The sequence below is a fragment of the Pararge aegeria genome, chromosome 23 (assembly GCF_905163445.1).
Source record: "Pararge aegeria chromosome 23, ilParAegt1.1, whole genome shotgun sequence".
NCBI lineage: Eukaryota > Metazoa > Arthropoda > Insecta > Lepidoptera > Nymphalidae > Pararge > Pararge aegeria.
This window is the reverse complement of record NC_053202.1, coordinates 9,180,832-9,199,745: the sequence shown is the minus strand read 5'-3', so window position 1 is coordinate 9,199,745 and position 18,914 is coordinate 9,180,832. Positions and strand designations below refer to the sequence as shown.

At 35.7% G+C, this 18,914-nt stretch overlaps 1 protein-coding gene and 1 non-coding gene across 3 annotated transcripts in view; both read right to left on the bottom strand.

Moving 5' to 3' along the window:
* LOC120634167 (cytochrome P450 4C1-like) overlaps nt 1-12,585 on the bottom strand; it is a 32,479-nt gene extending 19,894 nt beyond the window's left edge. The window contains exons 1-8 of one of the 2 annotated variants that reach the window (XM_039904592.1): nt 12,351-12,585; nt 10,545-10,634; nt 9,206-9,316; nt 7,650-7,832; nt 6,278-6,474; nt 5,992-6,058; nt 5,284-5,485; nt 4,073-4,224 (exon numbers count right to left, since the gene is read on the bottom strand). In XM_039904592.1, coding sequence (XP_039760526.1) covers nt 4,073-4,224; nt 5,284-5,485; nt 5,992-6,058; nt 6,278-6,474; nt 7,650-7,832; nt 9,206-9,316; nt 10,545-10,634; nt 12,351-12,498 — 1,150 coding nt within the window. In that variant the 5' untranslated portion in view covers nt 12,499-12,585. Of the gene's footprint in view, nt 1-4,072; nt 4,225-5,283; nt 5,486-5,991; nt 6,059-6,277; nt 6,475-7,649; nt 7,833-9,205; nt 9,317-10,544; nt 10,635-11,757; nt 11,796-12,350 lie in introns of those variants that run through there. The other variant, XM_039904593.1, reaches the window with a different exon arrangement.
* Trnaf-gaa lies at nt 243-315 on the bottom strand. Its single transcript has one exon. It is a non-coding gene; the product is annotated as a tRNA-Phe (tRNA).
* Nucleotides 12,586-18,914: the final 6,329 nt, after the last annotated feature.

Here is an 18,914-nt window from a genome sequence, read left to right as displayed (position 1 = left end):
TGGGGAAATCCTCATGGATACCACTACACCACGGGGAGGTGCAGTGGTTATGCCGGACTCTTACCGACTTAAACCCCACGGTGTTCCGACTCATCGCCTGGTGACTGGGTCATGGGATTGAATTTAAGTAGCTTCCTACTTAAATCGATTTCCCGATGTTCGGGATTGATGTCCCGAAATACATTATCTTAATATATTAACTTAACGTTAAAAAAGCTAGTAGGAAAAAATAAAAAAAAAACTGCCGAAACCAGGGATCGAACCAGGGACCTTTAGATCTTCAGTCTAACGCTCTCCCAACTGAGCTATTTCGGCTATGACTCTTTTAGGTTAACAACGCTTCTGTATTATTTAATCCCTACTTCCCTATCCATACTTCCCTATCCCTATCCCTACTAATATTATAAATGTCAATGTAAGTCTGTTTGTTATGCTTTCACGCAAAAATTAACCGATCCTCATGAAACTTTGTACACATATTTTTGGAAGTGTTAGAAGTAATATAGGATACTTTTTATCCCGACATTAAGCTCGGTTCCTTTGGGAAAGGGGAGGAAAGTGTTTGACGATTTTACACCATAACTCCGACAAATTATAACCGATTTAATTAATTATATTTGTACTATAGAGGTTATAATGTCTGTTTAATTTTGCCCAAATTTTGTGTTGATCTGATGAACGTAATTGGAGATAGAGGACACAATTCCTTAGCGGACGGCAGCCAACCCGTCATTTAAGGCTTAGCTATCCTAAATACATAAAGTGCGTAGAATTACATCTAAATCGAATGCCACATGTCTTTCGAAAAACAAAAAACAAACGCAGACGAAGTCGCGGGCAACAGCTAGTTATTCAATATAATTGAGATAAGATGGAATTATTTATAACTGAAGCGGTGAGGGATTGAGTATACGCTTTTATAATAATTTAAAAATGATTCCTAAGGTAATTTTGGACCTAACAATGCATAAGTTTAAAGAATGTGTTATAACACATTTATTACAGCGAGGGTATTATACAATTGATGAGTTTCTTAATGACAAGGTTGCTTGGAAGCATCCGGCTCCGCTTTCATCTCTCACACGATAGAAAAATGAATTTTAAAATGTAAAATGTAAATAATTGTTGATATTGGAATAGAGTGGTAGGGTCACTACACACAGACAGACTTGACGTTTCAAAAGTGCTTATATTAGGCCTACTTGAAATAAATGAATTTTGAATTTTGGATTTTGAATTTTGGTGATAGCCTAGTGATACTCTCTCAAACGACGTAAGGTAAATAATTTTGGAAACATTTACCTTGTCATAGGTAATAATTTTACCTATGTAGTAGCACAGCTTTTTGTGACAGAGCTCATCCGGGGAAATACTATCGCCATTCTTATTTCTGCCGCTAAGCAGCATTGTTGCAATGCTGTATTCTGTGCGGCCGACTGGCGCAGTGGGCAGCGACTGGTAAATGTTTGTGTGATGAGTATGAATGGTTTTCAGTGTCTGGGTGTTTATATATGTTTTCTAAGTAAATATGTAGATATAAAATTCATAAAAATATTCATCAGTCATCTTAGTACCAGTAACACAAGCTGCGCTTACTTTGGGGCTAGATGGCGACTACGATACGACAATACACACATCCCCATCTAGCCCCAAAGTAAGCGTATGGGGATGTGTGTATTGTCGTATTGTAGTCGCCATCTAGCCCCAAAGTAAGCGTAGCTTGTGTCACTGGTACTAAGATGACTGATGAATATTTTTATGAACTTTATATCTACATATTTACTTAGAAAACATATATAAACACCCAGACACTGAAAAATATTCATGCTCATCAGGGTTCGATTCCCACTACTGGAAAATGTACACAAACATTTTCCAGTAGTGGGAATCGAACCCACGGCCTTGATCTCAGAAAGCAGGGTCGCTGCAAACTGCGCCAATCGGCCGTAATTACAGGCACATGAGGCTAAATACCTAAGCTCCAAATTGATGGACACTCCTGGGTTCGAATTCCGGTCGGAGCAATTTGGAATTTATCATTTCTGGTCTGTACGACCCTACAGACAAAGCCGTGCCGCTATGCGATTTAGTCTTCCGGTGCTATGTCGCGTGGAAACCGATTAGGGGTATGACTATCATACTCCTTAACAGGTTAGCCCGCCACTACCTTACCCTTATATCAGACTCAGGCATCATCACATACCACCAGGTGAGACTGCAGTCTAGGGCTAACTTGTAGTCAGTGGCGTGCGCTGGGTTTCTTACCAGGGTATGCATACAGTAGGAAAATTGCATAAAAGAGCAAAATCTTCTTCCAATACGAGTTATATATCTTTTAGGGTAAGCAGTGCTTTTGTGCTTGTATGAAGTGCACGCCACTGCTTGTAGTGGAATAAAAAAAAAATTAAATTTGCAAAAAAAATGTGATCTGTGGCCCCTAGCGTATTTAAGGAGCAATTATGCTGATAGCCTTTATACTTTACATACCTCTACCACCTATTCCTTATTTTCGTATCAGTAAGTAAGAGAGAACGAGAAAGAACTTGTCATACTTCTGACCTCCATTATTGAAGTTATACTTCTTTTGGCGCGTTAGGGAAAAATGATGAGAGTAGAAATTTACTCTTGATGCGCGTGTTAGGAAATAGGGAATTACAGCACTTTATCTATGATAAACCCGATGATTATATTAAATATATCAACAAATCATAGTTTGTATACTCATTGATAATGTATTGAAAATAGAATAATGGACTTTAGTAGACTGTCAAATAAAAGTATAGGATCTATGGCGGGAGACGCGAGTTTGACAAGTTAGATTGGCGGCAAAGAAAAGTGAGGACGGATTTAAAAATGAATTAATTAAGAAAGGAGATTAAGTAAAGTATTGTGGATAGAACGTTACAAATTGGGTTGAGATGATTTATAATGGAAACGATACACTTAAAGAAATATTGTTGTGGCGAAACAAGTCGTATGTACTGGTGATGGAGTTGTTAAAAGTTGTTGGTACTATGGTTGTACCTGATGTTGCATTAGATAAGTATATCTCATCCTTTGGTTTATTTAGGTATCATATATGGAGCCCTAGCATTGTTTCATACAGATAGCTTATGTAGCAGAGGTTGCTCTGTACAAACAATTTGTTTCAAAAGTCCTGATGTTATAAGTGATCATAGTATTTATGTTTGACCTGTCTTATATGTCTTGTATCAAAGGGCCTAGCGTTATAACATATGATAATGTTGTAATTGTGTTTATAAGTCTTGTTTTAATTGATTGAATAAAAGAGCAACGGTAGAGTTTCTTGCCAGTGGTCTTCTCTGCCGAAGACAGCATTCCGAACTGGTAGTAGAGTCATTTGAAGGTAACAAGTAATATGAATTATAGAGAAGCCTAATACAGTATTAGAGTCAGTCCAGTTGTTTTATTTCACTCCTTGGGAAGTCAGGTTTATAGAGTACAGACCCACAACACTGCTCTAAAGCAGGTTGGTGGGATTTAATGATGTCTTTTATAAATTTAATACTTTAATAGGAAGGAAGAATAATAGTCATGAGAATAAATAAGTACTGCTAAGATACTAGGTATTTAGCTTCAATAATACTGTTAATTAATGAAAGATCTAAGTGCCATCCTGAACATTGTGGGTATTGAAGTGAATAAGTGAATACTTGGGCGTTCCATACTCTTTAAATTTTTTTAGCACGCGCGCACACCGTTACGAAAAACCAACATCCTGAAGTTAGCTATAGTCAACAATTTTGTTTTTCAATAAAAGGTTTCACCATTTAATTGATTCAATAGTACAAACAAAAATCTCAAATTTTAATTAAAAAACTTGGTTTTCCGATAATGAGATTTAAACTAGACTATGCGTTATAATAAATCTTTCACTGTATTAAATACCTCTTTTCTATTGTTAGAGCAGTTTTTTGTACAAACGCAGAATAGGACAAAGATAAAATTTTTGGTGAGATTTTTATCCTGTTACGCCAAAGAAGTATAACGTCTATCGCGTGTGCATTAGTACACGGACTTTTTTTTAAAGAAGCTGAAGATGATGACTCACCCAGTCGTACCTCAGTTGTAGTGGTCCGAGCGACAACCGTACCAGCAGGATACAGTCTCAACGTCTCTTTTATCACCGCCTCTAAGTATGGCAGTTTTGTCAAATCCTCTTTCCGGATATCCCTTGTTTCTTTACCAAGTTCATTTACAATCCTGACGGGAAACAAAGAATACATCATTTTTAAAAGAATAAGTAGTAGCCCAGTGCGTAGGAACTCGACTTCACTTTCGGGGGGCCGAGTTCGAATTCAGCATATCTCTAACTTTTCTATCGTTTTAAGTAATAAAAATATCACTAGCTTTAAAAGTGAAGGAAACATGACGGAGAGTTCTACATAAATGTTTGTGTGATGAGCATGAATGTTTTTCAGTGTCTGGGTGTTTATATGTATATTATAAGTATTTATGTATATTATTCATAAAAATATTCATCAGTCATCTCAGTAACAATAACACAAGCTACGCTTACTTTGGGGCTAGATGGCGATGTGTGCATTGTCGTAATATATAAATTTAAAAAAAAATGTTTTTAAAGGTGTGTGGAGTCCACCAATGCGCACTGGGCCAGCGTGGACTACGGCTTTAACCCCTACTCATTGTGGGAGAAGACCCGTGCCATGCAGTGGGTCGCTAATGGCTTGATTGAGGTGCGTGCTGGGATTCGAACTCGGCCCCCCGAAAAGGAAGTCGAAGTACTTCCCAATGGGCTGTCACCGCTTTACAACACAAAAATTAAACAAAAATCATCATCGATAGACTAATAATAGTCCACTGCTGGAATAAGGGCTTTTGCCCATAATCACTACGCTAAGACAGACGGATTGGTGATCATAGTAAATGTTAGTAGTAGCACGGAGGACGCCAGGACGTTGACAAAAGCTGTATTCTGATCTGACAATAAAACGCTTAAAATTTGTAAGTCACCAAACACCTCGTAAATTCCTTAAGGCCATTTCAAAAGTCGCAACCAAACGTTACATATTTTCAACTCTATACATGTTTGGTATATTATCGGTACTGCAGTCCTAAACAAAATCTCGGGAAAATAAGTAAATGTCTTATTAAACTTACTCATTGTAAGTCACCAAACACCTCGGCCATTTCAAAAGTAGCAACCAACCGTTAAATATTTTCAACTCTATACATGTTTGGTATATTATCGGTACTGCAGTCCTAAATAAAATCTCGGGAAAATAAGTTAAAGCCACTTACTCGTTATACAACTTCTGCTGGACATTCGGATAGCTGCCGATACACACCAATATAAGCAAGATTGTAGGTGCAGTTGTATCGAAGCCCGCAAGCATGAGGTTATCCATTATTTGTCTTAGTTGTGTGTCAGTTAACATATTATCGCTTTCTCCTTTTATTGTGTTCTCAAGAATTATTTCTAGACAACTTTGAAACTTTTTCTCTAAAAACGAAATAATTTTATTCTGTAATAAGTATGTGTTGAAATATTTATTTCTTAATTAGTAATTACCCTTTTTACTTCAATTTCAATTTATTCAGCACAATTCATAATGCTACATTTATAATACAACATTTAAAATACATTCCATTGTATAATGTAAACCAGTTTGGGCGCAGCCATTTCGTAAAATTAAATAATTTATGGATTTCAAAACTTAATTAGGACATCGTATAGTAGAGAAACCGATTTTATATGGGGATGCTCGAAAACAAAAAAAAAAAACATTTACGAAATAAAAGCATTGTGAGATATTTTTTAATATTTTACTTTTCACATGAATTAAAACATCGTGAGGAAAACGGCATGTCCTATTTTTCCCCGATTATATTCTGGAGAGCGTGAAAGTCTACAAATCACACAGCATGGTGGCCTCTGTCCTTCTTATTCTGAAGAGAGACGTAATAGGTTGATGACTTTTATGAATCATGATAATTGATTAATGGCACCTTTATTATCGTAGTCTATTTTATTATTCTGTCTGTTTAAGATTTCTTCTTTCTTCTGTTTGACCATCTGTAAAGGAAGTAATTTTTTAGTTTTTTCTGCTGGAGATTTTAATGCAACAAATGCTGGAGATTTTAACCTTAAGTCTCTCTCAATCCATCCATCCATCAATCTATCAATCCATCCATCGAAACCGTATACCTATATGCGTGAATAACAAAACATCTTATCATATTAACATAAAAGAACTAAAAACCCAACACTTTTCAAATATTTTGCTTTGTTTACCTGTTCGGATAAACTCCATATTATTTTCAGCGCTTCATCTTGCTCCTTCTTCAAAGTACTGAAGTTAAATATAAAATCTAATATATTCCAAGGGTATCTGAATCGGTCGGTTATAGTTCCCATCACCTTGTCCACTGCTTTGGTGTAACTGTCAGTTATCAAATCTTCCCCATCTATTTTCATACCCATCGTGGTCTCTAAAATTTACGTCATTTTAGAAAACTTTAAGTCATTTTATAAATTATCTACATAAATTAATTTGAACGGCTATGATTTCTGCCTCTTACTGCATAGATAAATTTTTTATACATGTTCGCCACTAGACCAACTGTCTCGTTGGTCATTGGTGAGGATGATACATTGGGTTTTTCTATCAAGACATTCTTAGTACCAGCCCGGAGTTTGGAAGTTGGTTGTGATTCATCTCTGTGCCTCGGAGAACATGTAAAACTGTCGGTACCACGCCTGAGCTGTTTTCGGTCCTGTTGGAGCTGCCGTCCTATCGGACTATGAGAGTAAAGGAATTATTAGAGAGTGCACTCGGGATTTTGACCACGGTGGCCAAAATCTGTCAGGGAGACTGGTTTTATTTAGTCAAACAAAAAAACCTTAAATATTTTATTCATTAAAATTTGACATCACTGTAACGATTCTTACGGATTTCTAACAGGACAGTCCTAGGACTTCACGAGGAATCAATCTACTCTAAACTTTACCTCAAGAAAGACTGAACTGTTTTCAACAGGAATTGTTTAGTTAGATGTGCTCCAGGCTATTTATCATACCACGGCAGACAAGAAAACTGGAATGCTCAACAAACGAAATCAAGGATAATTTATAGATATTATTTTTCGGTTCTGCAATTAAGCATTTGCACACCTTGCAGATAGTCCTTTTTCCTTTTTAAGACATTTCAAGACAACTGAAGGGTGGCAACTGATATCAGTTTGCAGAAATAACTGATATCTTGCTCAATAACTATCACTTACAAATCAAAACTAATACTTGTGTTGCTGGAAATTAAAAAGATATTAGCTTGCATTGTGGAAATGGACATGGGATACCTTATTGTTGTCCCCAAATTCTGCCTGACAATCATTCTCGTTGGACATGAATCGTCTGTTTTGTGTTACCTATGCGTGGATCTAAAGATCAACCGATCTTAATGAAATTTGCTGACAGCTTCTATGCTGGAGACGTATATAAAAGATACTTTTTATTCCATTAAACAAAATAATTCTTACGGATTCAAAAAAAAACCGTAACAGATGCTTATGCTTCATCATTGATTATAAACATAAAAAATACTAAGTCTGAGTTATTTTCAACGAACATCAAATCAATAATAACGGTCATAGAATGAAGCACTCACGGCTTATAGTTTCCAAAACATTTCGAGTTATGACGTTAGTAAAGTCCATTTCGTTATGAACGTGGTTGGCCATGATTCCAGTAAGGCGCACCGCTTGCTGGTTGAACAATTCAAGGTAACCGTCTAAAATGTGTGGTTTGAACGCCATGTCCAACATTCTTCTATTGCGTTTCCAAACCGGCACTGCAATGAGAAGGAAATATAACCAGTTATAGATTTATAAACCCATAAAAGATAAAAAAAACATAATTCTCAGTAAAAAACTAAATATTATGAGACATTTAAACATCAATTATAATATAACTAGCTGTTGCCGGCGACTTCGTCTGCGTTTGTTTTAGTTTTTGATGAGACATTCAATTAATTAGTAGTTCTTGTCTTATAAAAAAAAACTGGTGTAGTTTTTAAAAAGTACTTTTTCAATCCAAATAGTAACAATATCTTAAAAGAACTGTCTGATCAGCCTTAGCTCCTTTTATCACTCACAAAGAATAGTAATCGTTAAAAGAAGAATCGAAATCGCATTGTTAGTTGATTCATATGCTAAAGGTTAACGAAGATCATTTCTAATATTTTTTATTTAGTAATAGCACTGAAGTATTTAGTATCACTAAGCTAATGAGAATTTTGCTGCTGTCCGCTGAGGAGTCTGTCCTCTATCTCCATCCACAGTTTAGGCAAAATTAAACACATATTGTAACCTCTATAGTTCAAAAATAATTATTTAAATCGGTTATCATTTGTCGGAGTTATGGTGTAAAATCGTCAAACAATGCCACATCAAAAAACAAAATCAAACGGAGACGAAGTCGCGGGCAACAGCTGGTATTATAATATATTTATAGTACCTGCCTACCTACTACCAATTCTAAACTTTAACCGATGTACCTACCTAATTATATTGAGGGGATTTTGGGAATTTTGTGGGTGTTTATTGATTTCCTTAGATGTTACCTTTTGCCGACGGCACGGTGGTGTACGGTAAAATTGGTAAAAATTTATGATTGCACCATAATAGTTTTAAGTCTACTTGTGAATTTTGGTTAATAAATTTATTTATTATTATTATTATTATAATTGCTTCAATTAAAAACGCGCATATAAAAAAGGTTAAACGTCCCGCTGTCAGAATCCAATATTTTTGTTATATTGATTGGCATCATGCACCTTGCTTAGTGTCAGCATTCACCTATGGAATTGATACTGCTTCTTCTAGTAGGAATCACCATTCCAAAACTTCGATTCCCCGACGTTTATGGGATTTGGAATTTAAAGGTACAAGTTTATAGGTTATATTGATTTAGTGGAAATCGTGTGAAAACCGTGTGCTTAAGAGTTTTCCATAACATTCTCAAGAGCCTTGGCAGTCTACCAATTACCAACTTAGTGGACTGCGTCCTAAACCCCGCTCGTTCTGAGAGGAGACCTGTACTGTTACTGTACTGTACTGTACTGTAACTGTACTGTGGTAAGAGGTTGATAACGACGACGAAGATTTATTTGGTATTACTGTTAAGAAACTAAGATATAAACAGATTATTTCATAGGATATTTACCACTAGCGGCGACAAGTTCAGCTCCAACATAAGGTTTTATCAGATCGTAAATGAACATTTTGTCCAGGCTTCGGGTTAAAACTGTCGTCAGGTCCTCTGCCGATGATATAACTGGAAAATATAACATTTTTGGCATTTTAATATACTGATAAAAGCTCAGAAAATTGTCATCATCATGTTTATTCGACTAGTTACTACAAAGTTTGCCCTTGACAAGTTGACTGCAGTCTCACCTGATTGTATTGGTAATGCAGTCTAGCGGATTAACCTGTTAGAGGTTGGCTGACAGAAACCCTTACGGTTTCTAAGAGGCATCGCCCAGATATGCTACAAACAAATCGGTTCGTTGGCTGTCTTTTTCAGTGGGGCTGTATCTGTATCACGGTCAAAGCCTTTTACCAGACCAGACCAGAGAAAATTCAGAAAATATAAATACCCAAACTGGGAAGTCAGTCTGCCGAGGATCGAAGTCATATAAGACCTCAACGTTGAGTAACTCAGGGAGGCCATCTCAACTGAAGGAAGATCACTGCCAGACAAAAAAAAGAAGAATAACGGAAGGTAGTAATTGCACAAGCGCCTGTGTATAACATTGCTCAACAACTATTCCAGGGGCCGATCTTAGGCAATGAACACAAGCAATGAAAAGTACTTAATTGATGAACTGATTCGATTTCTGATTTGACAAGTGACATTTGAAACAAGCGGTGATAGCGCCTTGGGTAGGAGCCAAATCCCAGCTCGCAACTCTTATTTTTCTAAGTTATGTGCGTCTATATAATGTTCTCAAAGGTGTGTGGAGTCCACCAATCCGCACTGGGCCAGCGTGGTGGACTACGGCCTTAACCCCTTCTCATTGTGGCAGACAGTAGACAGAACAGTAACTACAGTGCCCCGTGCACTGTAGTTACTGTTCAGAAAACTTAAGAATCTTTTACATCTGGTAGGTAACCCCTTTATACAAAAATTTAGTAAAAATTAACATATATTTTACTCTGAACACACACATTTATTCAGTTTCAATTGATTTGAAAACACACACTGGACATTGCTTTATGTAAGGAATTCCCTCTCTCTATTTCCAATGAATACCTTCACCAGATCCTGACTTACTAGCAATGGGGACCCTAGAATATTTTTAATTTGGGAGTTATTTTAATTTTTTAAATAGGTCCACAATTGGGATTTTCCTTACCGAAGTCCTTTCGTCGTTTCGTTTCTATTTTTGAAGTTATTTTAATACTTAGAATAATTTTAATCATAATTTCCCAACAAAGTAGAAGGCAGAAAAACGACCTTGGTTAATTATTTTAAAATTGTATTTTAATTACCTACTTACCATATATTATAATTGGTCCTAATGTAAATTTTGCTACGCCGCCATTTGTATTCGTCCATTCACCTATGTGAGTGATTTTTTTAAATATATCTGGAAACGAAAATTATCTTATTGTACCGTGTTCGATCTACTGCGACCACAAACCCGTCTGGCCAGCGTGGTTATTATGGGCAGACGCTCCCATTAGGAGAAGGTTTCGGCAAAGCAGTGGACTGTTATAGGTTACTGATACCTATTTCAAAAAGGATTATAATTTTTTACAATGGTTTCTACTTTAACTACTTAACTATTTTTTTTTTCAAAATAAAATCTATTGGATAGAAGCAGGCGTTACTTTGCGGAAATCCATGATATATTATCAAAATGAAGCTTAATTTGCTATACTCTGCGAAAAGCAGGAGAATCTGTGTGGTGTAATTTATAATTTCTTCAATCCTTATACCCCACACCAAACAGATCTTCGGCAATATTGAAGAAATTATAAATTACACCATACAGATTCTTCTGCTTTTCGCGGAGTATAGCAAATTAAGCTTAATTTTGATAAAATAAAATCTGTAATTTAATACATTTCAGAGAGTCGCAGATTCAAATCGTGTCGGTTCCGGAAATTTTTATATGCATTTTAATTTATAAAATTGATAATTCATCCAAGTGTAGGTAAAAACACTAATAAAAATCATAAAATCTGTATCTATAAGCAATAGTGGGCATAAATAAATAAATATACCACGACAATACTTGAACTCCATGTAGTCTCAAGTAAGCGTAGCTTGTGTTACGGGTTCTAAGATTACTGATGAATACTTTTATGAATAATATGCGTAACTACTTACAGTACGAATATAAAAACCGAATACGAAAAAAAAAGTTCATGAAACATTTAACAGTTGTGGGAATCGAACCCACGGCCTTGGACTCAGAAAGCAGGGTCGCTGCCCACTGCGCCAATCGGCCGTCTAACAACATTGATAAGTGATATAAAAGTCCAGCAACTCGAAGTTTCAGGGATTTAAACTATCAAGGTTTTACTGACGTAATCTAACGAAATCTAGTGAATAAACTTAAATTTAACATTAAACCTACATTTGACAGATGATCCAAAGAGATCCTCCGTCAAAGACAATCTACACGGTATTTCCGGACATGTTTGATTTATTTTGTTATGTTTTCCCGGTTTTAGGCTTTTAAAGTAAATCAAAACTTCAATTACCGTATAACTTGGGAGCCAATTTGTAGGTTACATTTTAATTTTAATTATTCATTAACAGTCTTTTCTGCGAAGTTATCTCCGTCATCCGACATCTTTGATAGCTCATACTTCGGAAACCAGACACTTCAGACATTTTGTCATCTACAACTCTGGTTTGTATTGATTTCAGCTAATAACTCATTCACGTTTATTGCATGGTCGCTAAACAAAACATAGTTAATTTGTAGACGGTAAATCATTTTTACCGAAAGCTATTCAGCATAAAAAACCGAACGAAATCGCATGCAACCATTATCTATATATCCAATAGCAAATATGTATTTTTTTTTTCTATATTTATTTCTAATGTTTACTAATTTGTTTAAATTTGTATTGTTTTTGTTTATTTTAGATTCCTCCCCCTTTCCACCCAGGAAATCTTATTTGTAGCTAGACAAGGCATTACATTGTCATCAAAATTTTCTTGATAGATGCGCGTGCGCCGACAACCATTGCATAATTAAAAAATTGTATTACAGAATTTATATTTGTTGCTTAGTTCAGAAATGACCTTAATTATATAAGATTATTAATTTGATATACCGCTGACTAACCTTTCATATTGATATTATAAAATCCGATTTCAAGAATAGACATAGCATTCGGTATGGTAGGCACTAATTTATTTAAACGCGCACTCACATATCGCAAACATAAACAGAACACAGTCAAAATAATAAACAAGAGCAAATAAATGAACATAATTGTAGTTATAATGATGTCGAACCTCCAAGCGAGTTTTTAAACACTGAGTGAACCTTACAGAACCGGTACCTACGACTGCGTAACAATTTTATCGTCACGCAATAAAGGGACTCCTTGGTAGGGATAATAAGTACGAAGCGTAGGTAGGCACGTAATGTACGTAATAAACATATTATCATAAATGCAAAAGTGTGTCGTTTTAACTGACTTTCAAAAAAGGAGGAGGTTCTTGATTCGGTTGTATTTTTGTTATTTATTTGTTAGCTCAGAACTCTGTAATTTATGAAGCGATTTGAAATATATTTTTTTGTTTGAGAGGTTACTTTCCTTGTGGACCTCTTTTCATCGGGTCAAGATCTGCTGAAGGGTTCTAGGAGAAAGCGAGAGAACTATTAAATGCTTAGTTGGAAAATCCAAAAGTGCACGCCTCATAATCTCATTCATTACAATAAAATTGAGATTATTTGTAAATAATAATAAAACAACATTTAATTATTTATTACTGTGAAAAAAAATTGGCTTCTATTCCTCAAAATACTGAAGCATATAAAAAAAAACAACTCGATGAGTGAAGTATTTCGCTCGTTATCGTGACTATAAGATACGGGATCCGCACATACAGACACACGGACGTCCAAGACAGAACATTTTTTATAAATTTTTTAATTAGTTTAAATAATAGAAAGTGATTTAAAAAATATCATGAGTGTTAAAAACAGTGTTTTTTTTTTTTTTTGACAAATAATAACCGACTTTGTTATACAACTACAAAGCAAGAGATTTTCTTCACCCATTTAACAGTTGACAGTAATTATTTTACCCCTTATGTTCTAAAATGTAATTGCCATAAATTGAGCAAAATGGGAAAAGTTCGTGAGCTAGCAACATTCTGCAGGTGTGAGGTCTTATCTGTTTTTGGACAGAATGCACTACATGCAATAATGATTCTGTATGTTCTTAGCTCTGTGTGTACAAGAATTTTTGCCTGAAGGCTATTTTTTTTTTTACAATATAGCATACTAGCTGTTGCCCGCGACTTCGTCTGCGTTTGATTTTGTTTTGAAAGTATTCAGTATCGCTAAGCCTTAAATGAGCATAGTTGTATATATATATAACACGTGACTGTCAATTAATTATAGACAAATAATTTGCAATAAAATAAAATTGTGACTTTACTTAAAAATCTAAGCTATCCTATCTCTTAAGTTGGACCAGACTGCTCACGGTGTGCCAATTTAATTTAAAATCGGTTCAGTAGTTTAGGAGTCCATCGCGGACAAACATCGTGACAGGAGATTTATATATATTAAGATGTTTTTACTTTATCATTATTAAAGAGCAATAATTTATAACCGTATTGTATATTTTTTCACGTTGTACTATCTATTAAAACAAACAATGATCAACATAAAGTAGTTTTCCGTGAACTAAGACCTCGCGTTGTTAGGCTCGTAATAATCTCACCTTAACCTTAAAAGTACCACAACATCGATTAACTTACGTAACGTATTACTTACCTATAAATTAGGTGTTTACAAGGAAGAAAATGTAAGAAGGTATGAATTATTAAACAACTCCGTGTGGTGGCAGGAGACAAAAAAATATCTGCCGATTATATCCTCTTACAAGAGATAGAATTTGTGTGCCGAATTGCCAAAGCACGAAAACATATTATATAGTAGCTAGTAGGTATTTAAAAATAAAACATAATACAATAATGGTTATTTATTTCTCTTTTCAATCGATACATGGTTACTAAACTACTGGTTTCAGTTAAACGTCCATCTTATTTACCAGCTTCGTGTGATCTCCGGACACCCTGTAGTTTCGGTATAAGAGGGCGGTGTACAAACTCACAAACCATTTCTCTAACCAATTTTTTTTTTATACCAGAAATTAACCTTACCAATCCGCGCTGGGCCAGCTTTGTTGACTCTTCCTAAAGCCCTTCTCATTCTGATTTTTTACCCTTGATCCGTGAAAGGAGACCCGTGCCTTGTAGCTGTAGCTGTAGCTGTCGCTGTCGCTGTCGCTGTCGCTGTCGCTGTCGCTGTCGCTGTCGCTGTCGCTGTCGCAGTCGCAGTCGCAGTCGCAGTCGCAGTCGCAGTCGCAGTCGCAGTCGCAGTCGCAATCGCTATCGCTATCACTATCACTATCGATATCAATATCGCTTACGCTGTAGCTATCACTAAACACTATCACTAACCACTATCACTATCAGTACCACAATTACAATCGCAATCGCAATCGCAATCGCAATCGCAATCGCAATCGCAATCGCAATCGCAATCGCAATCGCAATCGCAATCCCAATCCCAATCCCAATCGCAATCGCTATCGCTATCACTATCACTATCCCTATCCCTATCGATATCAATATCGCTTACGCTATAGCTATCACTAAACACTATCACTATCAGTACCACAATTACAATCGCAATTGCAATCGCAATCGCTATTGATATCGCAATCACTATCACTATCACAATCACTATCACTATCACTATCACTATCATTATCAATATCGCAATTTCGATCTTTTTAAGCCCACAAACTTTATAATTATACAAAACTTCTTAACTTCTTCTGTTTACCATCTTTCAGTTCCTTCATTTTGGTACTGTAGATGGACGGTTATCGTTGGCCAAGGAATTATCCGTGTAGATACGAAGATTGGACATTTAACTTTTTAGGTAAATTAAAAATTAAAAAACCCATAAATATAATAATAATTGTTATAGCTCGACGCCCGACCGCAGTGGGCAGCGACCCTGCTTTCTGGCCGTGGGTTCGATTCCCACAACTGGAAATGTTTGTGTGATGAACATAAGTGTTTTCCAGTGTCTGGGTGTTTATCTGTATATTATAAGTCATTCATGTGTATTATTCATATAAATATTCATCAGTCATCCTAGTTCCCATAACACAAGCTACGCTTACTTTGAGGCTAGATGGCGATGTGTGTATTGTCGTAGTATATATTTATTTATTTTTCCCTATTTTTTAGCTTCTTTATTTAAATAACGAATTATTATCAATAGATGCCCTTAGAATATTTGAAAAGTATCTTCGATTTATCCAAGATCCCTCAAATAGATCTTCATCAAATTAAAATTGGACCATCTCTGAGGTATAGCACCAAACAAAAAAAGAATCGTCAAAATCGGAGGCATCATCAATCGCCGGAGGAATCGCGTAACAAATATTAAAAACATAATTTTTTAAGTCGGTTGAAAAAAAAATTTAAACCACTTCTTTACGTTTGGCATATTTTATGGCAAAATGAGTTAAAAAGCTCGTAGCTCAGCATTGTACTGTATTCCTATCATACATAGTTGCTTGGAGCGCTGATATTACATCGGAATCTCAGTCGGGAGATGCAATAAAACTAATGACTTCAAAGTTGTCAAACAAAAAAGAAATGAACCATAAATCTGTTAACCTATTATGTAAATGTTTAAAGCAATAATTATCTCCTTAGCAATTTTATTAGGTTTAATAAGCGAGTTTTATATTATTAGCATAATAAGTACCTAGCTAATTTATTACACAATAATAAATTACAGTGCAGTATGAACAAAACAGGGTTCATTGTTCCTGGCGGTCCGACCATGATATAACTAGATATGCTTATAATAAAACTTTCAATGTATTGAATACCTTTTTTCTATTGTAAGTGTCGTTTTCTCTACAAACGCAGAATAAAAATTTTCAATTCACATTGATTTGATGTGTCCCGTAGCCCCATCTTAGAAACGGAGCTGCCAACTTAAACTAAAGACTGCAATAAATATAAATAAATAAATATACTACGGCAATACACACATCGCCATCTAGCCCAAAAGTAAGCGTAGCTTGTGTTATGTCAATGTCAGCTAGGCTAGCTAGCTAGTATGACACTGCAGGGTGTCTGGAGACCACACGAGGATGGTAGCTTGATGGATATATTGCTGAAGCCAGTATCGGGACGCCATGTTTCAATTTAAAAGAGGATTAAATAAATATCATTATCGTATTACGTTTTATTTTTCTACCAGCTGTTCTATACTTGACGAACCGAGTAGATGGTCCACCTGCTGGTAAGTGGAAAACCATCGCCATTCCCACAACTGGAAAATTTTTGCGTGATGAACATGAATGTTTCTTTCTCAGTGTCTGGGTTTTTATATGTATGTTATAAATGTTTATGTAAATTATTCATAAAAATATTCATCTGTCATCTTAGTACCCATAACGCAAGTCACGCTTTCTCTGGGGCTAGATTTCGATATATGTATCGTCAGTGGCGTGCATGGAGGGTATGCAAAGGATGTGCAGATAATATAAAATGAAGAAAATCTCCAGTACGAGTTACAAAAAACTTAAGGATAGGCATTGTAAGAGTTGTAAAAGCCTACCCTTAAGTTTTTATAACTCGTACTGGAGATTTCGTATTTATATCATCTGCCTACCCCGTGCATATCCTCTATGCACGCCACTGTGTGTCGTCGTAGTATATTTATTTATATAGAACACGTCCCAGAAATCGCCATCCTGAGTCCTTTAACCTGAGGCGAAGGTATTAATGCTAATATGCGTGTAATTATATCGTCTAACACGACCAGACTGGAACACAGTTATGCTGTAATATAGCAATGCTGCGGCATAAACAAGCTTGGTGGTAGAAATTCACCGGACGACGAGCTCTGTCACAAAAATCTCTGCTTTTGAGAATGTGGTATTTATTTGCGTAGGTCAGAAGATAATAACTTAAAATAACGTTACGAACGGCAGGGGAAAAAGTAGCGAGGAATTCGCATGGCTAACAAAAAAAAACAGGACATTGAACAAAACATATTAAATTAGAAGAGTATAAAAAAAACATGCAGTATGCAAAATAAGTAATGAAGATATTTATTTATTAGCATTGTGAAACTGTTTGATCTGGTACTCGTTAGTGAATTGCTAAGCAAAGTGCAGGTATGTATGTTTGTAAGCAAGCTAAAAGAGCAGGGCATAGCTAGGTAAAACTAGCTGTGCTTGGCGGTTTCACCCGCGTTGACTACGGATCGCAGCGTAGTACTACATAGTCTATAATATCGACAAGATAACTTACCAGGGGTTTTTTTTTATTCTGAGTAACAGTTCCTGACAGTGGCGTGCACTGGGTTTCTTACCAGGGTATGCGTACACTAGGAAAATTCCATAAAAAGTCACAAATTCTCCTCCTATACGAGTTATATATCAATGTTAGGGTATGCAGTGCTTTTGTGCATGTATGGAGTGCACGCCACTGGTTCCAGACATACAAGAAAACAATTAAGTTTCAGTAGATAGTGATGCAATTTAAAAATCGACTGAGTGCTTCATCGCAGCGTAGTGCTGCATAGTCTACAATTTCGACAATATAACTTAGCAGGGGATTTATTCTGAGTGACTAAATACTCATGTCTTGTCATGTCATGTTTGTTTGTATGTTTGTTCCAGACATACAAACAAACGTTTTAGTTGATAGGGATGCAATCTTATAATCGACTGAGGTATGCGGGCATAAAATACTTATTGACGCTTCATCGCAACGTAATGCTACATAGTCTACAATTGCAACAATATAACTTACCAGGGGATTTTTTTTAATTCTGAGTGACAATTCCAGACATACAAAAAAATTGTTAAGTTTTAGTAGATAGCAATGCAATTTTTAATCGACTGAGGTATACGGGCAGCAAATACTTATTGGTGCTTTATCGCAGCAAAATTACGGACTACTAGCTGTTGCCCGCGACTTCGTCTGCGTTTGATTTTGTTATAGTTAGTTGTAGTTCTAAAAAAATTTAAGAATATCAATTCTTATAAAAAAAAACTAGTGTATTCAGTATCGCTAAGCCTTAAATTAGGGTTTTGCTGCTGGCCGCTGAGGAGTTATGTCCTCTATCTCTTAATTTCGGGATAAAAAGTATCCTATATTACTTTTAATACTTCCAAGAATATATGTACAAAGTTTCATGAGGATCGAGGATGAGGAGTTTTTGCGTGAAATCATAACAAACAAACTTACATTGACATTTATAATATTAGTAGGGATGTAGCACACATAGTCCACAATTCCGACAATATAACTTACCAGGGGATTTTTTTTTTATTCTGAGTGAAAGTTTTAAACAAACTGTTAAGTTTTAGTAGATAGCGATGCATTTTCTAATACTTCTTGGTGCTTCAATAACATTAACGTTGCCAATGGTTGTAGAAGCATTAATGTAAAAGTAATTAATGTTAGTCAAGCGCTGTAGGCACGCAAATATGTCATTTCTTCGCTTGTGGTATATTGTCGTGGTCGCCAAAAAGCTACGCCAAAATACAACTTCATACAAGTAATTAAGTAAGACAAGCATCCATTTTAGAGTTACATTCCAGTTCCAGACCTTTTATTTTGC